This window comes from Eimeria mitis, genomic scaffold (genome assembly GCF_000499745.2).
Source record: "Eimeria mitis Houghton genomic scaffold, Emh_scaff2484, whole genome shotgun sequence".
Taxonomy (NCBI): domain Eukaryota; phylum Apicomplexa; class Conoidasida; order Eucoccidiorida; family Eimeriidae; genus Eimeria; species Eimeria mitis.
In genome coordinates, this window is record NW_013570823.1 from 7,256 (window position 1) to 7,932 (window position 677).

The 677-nt window shown below is 53.0% G+C and overlaps 1 protein-coding gene across 1 annotated transcript in view; it reads right to left on the reverse strand.

The window, feature by feature from the left end:
• Positions 1-183, reverse strand: part of EMH_0054500 (mannose-1-phosphate guanylyltransferase, putative) — a gene marked incomplete at both ends in the record, with an annotated part of 4,609 nt that extends 4,426 nt beyond the window's left edge. Inside the window, one exon of the mRNA XM_013497126.1 lies at positions 1-183. Within this exon, the coding sequence (XP_013352580.1) occupies positions 1-183 (183 nt within the window).
• Positions 184-677: the final 494 nt, after the last annotated feature.

The following is a 677-nucleotide window of genomic DNA, read 5'->3' on the forward strand; positions in this document are numbered from 1 at the left end:
TTCAAATCCCCCTTTTGTTGTCTCTATCTGCTGCTGCTGCTGCTGCTGCTGCTGCTGCTGCTGCTGCTGCTGCTGTTGCTGCTGTTGCTGCTGGGGTTGTACAGCTTCTGTGAACTTGGGTAAGGAGGAGGAGATGGGGGCCCCCCTTGGGGGCCCCCCCCCTGTCTCCTTTAGGGGCCCCATACCTGCTGCTGTCTCCGTCTGCTGCACCCAGGAACAGAAGAGGCCCCATGGTGTTCGTGCTGCAGCACTAGCGATGACACAAAGGGCCCCCCTTCTTATATTTCTATCTTTATGTCGATAAAAATATAAAAACAATTTTGCTGCTCTGCTGCAGCAGCTCATTGAGGGGCCCCCGGGGGCCCCCGGGGCCCCCGAACGTAGTACCTCTCCTATACACATTAGTATAGCAGCAACAAGAAGGGGGTCCTCAGCTAGCTGTATATGAGACCTTTGCTGCTGCAGCAGCTGCTGCTGCTGCAGCGGAGACAGAGGGAGAGAAAGAGAAGAAAAGGAAGAGAAAGAGGGCAGCAACAAACAACCCTCAAGGGCCCCCATTGCTGCTTCAATAAAACTACAAAATAAATTTATATAACCACGAGGAGATAAAGAAGAACGAGCAAAGCGACGTACACGAACCTCACACAACAAACCATGCTTCTGCTGCTGCTGCTGCT